The following is a 3,533-nucleotide window of genomic DNA, read 5'->3' on the forward strand; positions in this document are numbered from 1 at the left end:
CATGGCTCACGGGCCCAGCCGCTCTGTGGCATGTGGGATCTTCCCGGACCGGGGCACGAACCCGTGTCCCCTGCATGGGCAGGCGGACTCTCAACCACTGCGCCACCAGGGAAGCCCCAGAAATATTCTTTATATAACTTTTTCCTCTCGTCCATTAAGGAATCCAGTCCGGAATCATTTAGTGAATTTAGTGGTCGTATCGTTGTATCTGGAACACTTCCTCAGCCTTCCTTTGTCTTATGTGACATTGACAATTTTGAAGAAAAGCCTTCCCCTCCCCCCATTTAAAACTAGAATGTTTCTCATTTGGTGTTTGTCTGATGTTTCCTTGTGATGAGATCCAGGTTATGAATTCCCAGTAGGGCTGCTCTATAAGTGATGTTATGTCCTCTCACATCAAGAGGCACACAGTGTCCACCTGCCCTCGTTGGCAGTATTAATTTTGATTACCTGGTCAAGGTACTGCTCAGTTTCCTCTGCTGTATGGTTACTATTTTTCCCCCTTCTGTCTGATAAGCAGCCTGTGGAAACACACTTTAAGCCCATGCACATATACTGCTCCTCTTCAAAGCGTCTCCTCTAGACTTAGCATATGTGTTGATGGGTTTTTCCTGAACCAGCTTTTTACTAAGATGATTTTCCAACTCTAGCACTTCTTCCACATTTACCATTTGACCGTTGGCATATCCTCTCATGAGCAAGGTCCCTCCCTCTCTCCAACTCTTTATTTATCTATTATCCATATTGATTCATGGATTCCTTTATTTTCCCCTTTGTTTATAATTATTTTCCTTAATTAATTTGTTGCTCAAATTATCCCAGATTTGGCCAGCGGAAGCCTCTTCGAGCTGTCTTCTGTGTCCTGTTGCTGTCTCGCCACCATTCTTTTAAGCATTTGCGTACTTTGTAGCATGACAGCCTGTTATAAGCTCATCTTTTGCTTCCTTTGTCTTGGGTCTGGTTGTGTGTTAGTTTTTTCAGTAAACAGTTTCACTGTGAACTAGATGCAGCGTCGAGAGTAGACACCAAGGAAGCATATTTCAGTCGTGATTCTTGGAGGTAGCCACATGCTTTTGGATAAATAACTGGCAGCTGAGAAACTAGTCTTTACAGGGTCGGGTCGCAGCCAGGTGTCCCTGAGTTGGCCTTACCCCGGGGTGATGTAATGTTCTTGGGTAAAATGAAGAGGTCATGCAAACCTAAAGACCTTCCTTAGGCATCCTGTGAAGTCGACTTCTAAAATGGGTCCTTTAACTATTGCCGTTTGTTATGGAGATTGGTATATTTGGCCGACAGCTTTTTTTTTTATAGTAAGGAATGTGGACATATAGCACATTTCAAGTATTTGATGATAATTGGCTAAGGGAAGCTTACTTAGGAGCACATGTATCTTTCCCTGAATTTATAATTTCCGAACATCTTTCTTTTGGTAACACTAACTGAATCTTAGATGTTCTTTTTTTTTTAAGGCATATAAAACAAATAATATGAACTATATGATTTTCTTCTTAGAAAATAAGACCTACTCATCTGTGAGAACAGAAGCTTTATCTGTGATAGAATTGCTGCTTAAAAAACTTGAAGGTGAGTTCTTCATACGTCTCATTGGAGGACAGGAAAGTCAGGAGACTTTATGGCATATGTTTTAGGAATTTTTTTTATTTTCTGTTTTTGTTTTTAATAAGCATATACTCCGAAATGTAAATTAATATATTTGTACATGGAAGTGGAATATACATAGCTAAAACCTTCCAATTTTATGAAGTGTTAAATTTGGTACTCTTTTATTTTATATACTTTTAATGCATTATGAAGCTGTGGTTATCTCAATGAAGTTTTGGTTTCCGTCGTGAATCTTGAGTTAATCTTGGTTAATTACAGCAAGAGCCTGACAGTGGCAGAACAGAGCTCACTATACACATGTAAATAAACAGAATGACACACTGAAAAGTGGAGTTAGGAGAACATTTGACAATTGGCTACCTGAGTTATCAAATTTGATGGCAGTTTTCTTAATCCTATTTTTTTTTTCTGTTTTCCTTTTTCTAAACCGTCTTACAAAGAAGCAGATTTCGTCTAATGGTCTGTTCTATCACTGGTAAAAGAAGACTGTTAGCATTTTCTCCAGTGGTGTATCTGTTACTGATTTCAAAAGGAGGCCTCTTTTCTTTTTTCATTTTCCTCTTTTTATTATTTTAACTACGTGGATGAAGAATGGGGAATATGGAACACTTTTCTCTAGAGCGTTGTGTAACTGCTGTTTCTCCTTCTGTCTCTATCTTTGCTTAGCAATTAAAGCACCTCTCTCAGGGCTGCATAAAACAGGCCGTTTAGACTCAGCGACATTACATGTGTCATAATCCCTTTTCTCCTTGTTGAAGTAGAAGAGCTAGACACTCAGATTTATCTCTAAATTCTCATAGTTTGCCAAATATGTAGGAATATATTCTAGATGAGGAAAATGAAGCTGTCAGTGAAATAACTTGCTTGAAACCACATCACCAGGAAGTATCAGAACCTCATAAACAAGATTTAGGATCTGATGTACTTTATGAATTTCTAATATTTTGAGTATGCCTGTAGTTCTCTGATGCTTTTCTTAAAGGAGTAATAAAGTGTCATCTGTTCAAACTGTCTTTGCAATTATGAAATTTATTGAGGATTTTTTTTTTTTTACTGAGCATATCTTACAGAGATATGTTCAGCTCAATTGCTGAAATAGCTTTTCTGTTACTGTGTGCCCTGCCTCGATACTTCCTGCTTCCCAGTTGGCTTCAGGCTCCCTTCATTCTCTTTGTCCCACCAGCTCTGGGGACAGAGGATGAAACTCGGTGATTGGCCCTCAGGTTATTGTCAATAATTAGGTTTAGAGACAACTCTTTTTTTTTTTTTTTGCGGTACGCGGGCCTCTCACCGCTGTGGCCTCTCCTGTTGTGGAGCACAGGCTCCGGATGCGCAGGCTCAGCGGCCATGGCTCACGGGCCCAGCCGCTTCGCGGCATGTGGGATCTTCCCGGACCGGGGCACGAACCCGTGTCCCCTGCATCGGCAGGTGGACTCTCAACCACTGCGTCAGCAGGGAAGCCCTGGAGACAACTCTTAAACCTGTGATCATTATATATAGAACTGTTACCTCGGGGTTGCTTTGCATTTATTTTGGGGATACGATATGTGGAAGAAAAGCAGAAAGAATAGTTTTGGGTTCTCTGCTTGCTTCTTCTATAAGGATTCTTTTGTTGCTCTTTCTCTTTCCATTCAGAATCTAAACAGTGGGAAAGTTTGACATCTGAATGCAGAGTGCTCCTGATTGAGTCTTTAGCAACTATGGAGACAGACAGCAGACCTGAGCTGCAGGAGAAAGCATCGTTACTGAAGAAAACACTTGAAAATCTGGAATAAATTAGAAGGGGAGGAAACAAACAAGTGCCATGTTCATTGGGGGTTGAAATGGTGGTATTCATTGTGGGGAAAAGTAAAGATTAATCTGTAGCATGCATCATTCCTTGGCTGAAATAAAAAAAAAAATGCCTTAAA

The 3,533-nt window shown here is 40.4% G+C and overlaps 1 protein-coding gene across 1 annotated transcript in view; it reads left to right on the forward strand.

Annotated features, from left to right (window-relative positions):
* The window catches only part of ECPAS (Ecm29 proteasome adaptor and scaffold), a 73,046-nt gene extending 69,513 nt beyond the window's left edge, over positions 1-3,533 (forward strand). Inside the window, exons 47-48 of the mRNA XM_007449777.1 lie at positions 1,513-1,584; positions 3,259-3,533. Coding sequence (XP_007449839.1) covers positions 1,513-1,584; positions 3,259-3,398 — 212 coding nt within the window. The 3' untranslated portion in view covers positions 3,399-3,533. The remainder of the gene's footprint in view (positions 1-1,512; positions 1,585-3,258) is intronic.

The sequence above is a fragment of the Lipotes vexillifer genome, unplaced genomic scaffold, assembly GCF_000442215.2.
Source record: "Lipotes vexillifer unplaced genomic scaffold, Lipotes_vexillifer_v1.1 scaffold230, whole genome shotgun sequence".
NCBI lineage: Eukaryota > Metazoa > Chordata > Mammalia > Artiodactyla > Lipotidae > Lipotes > Lipotes vexillifer.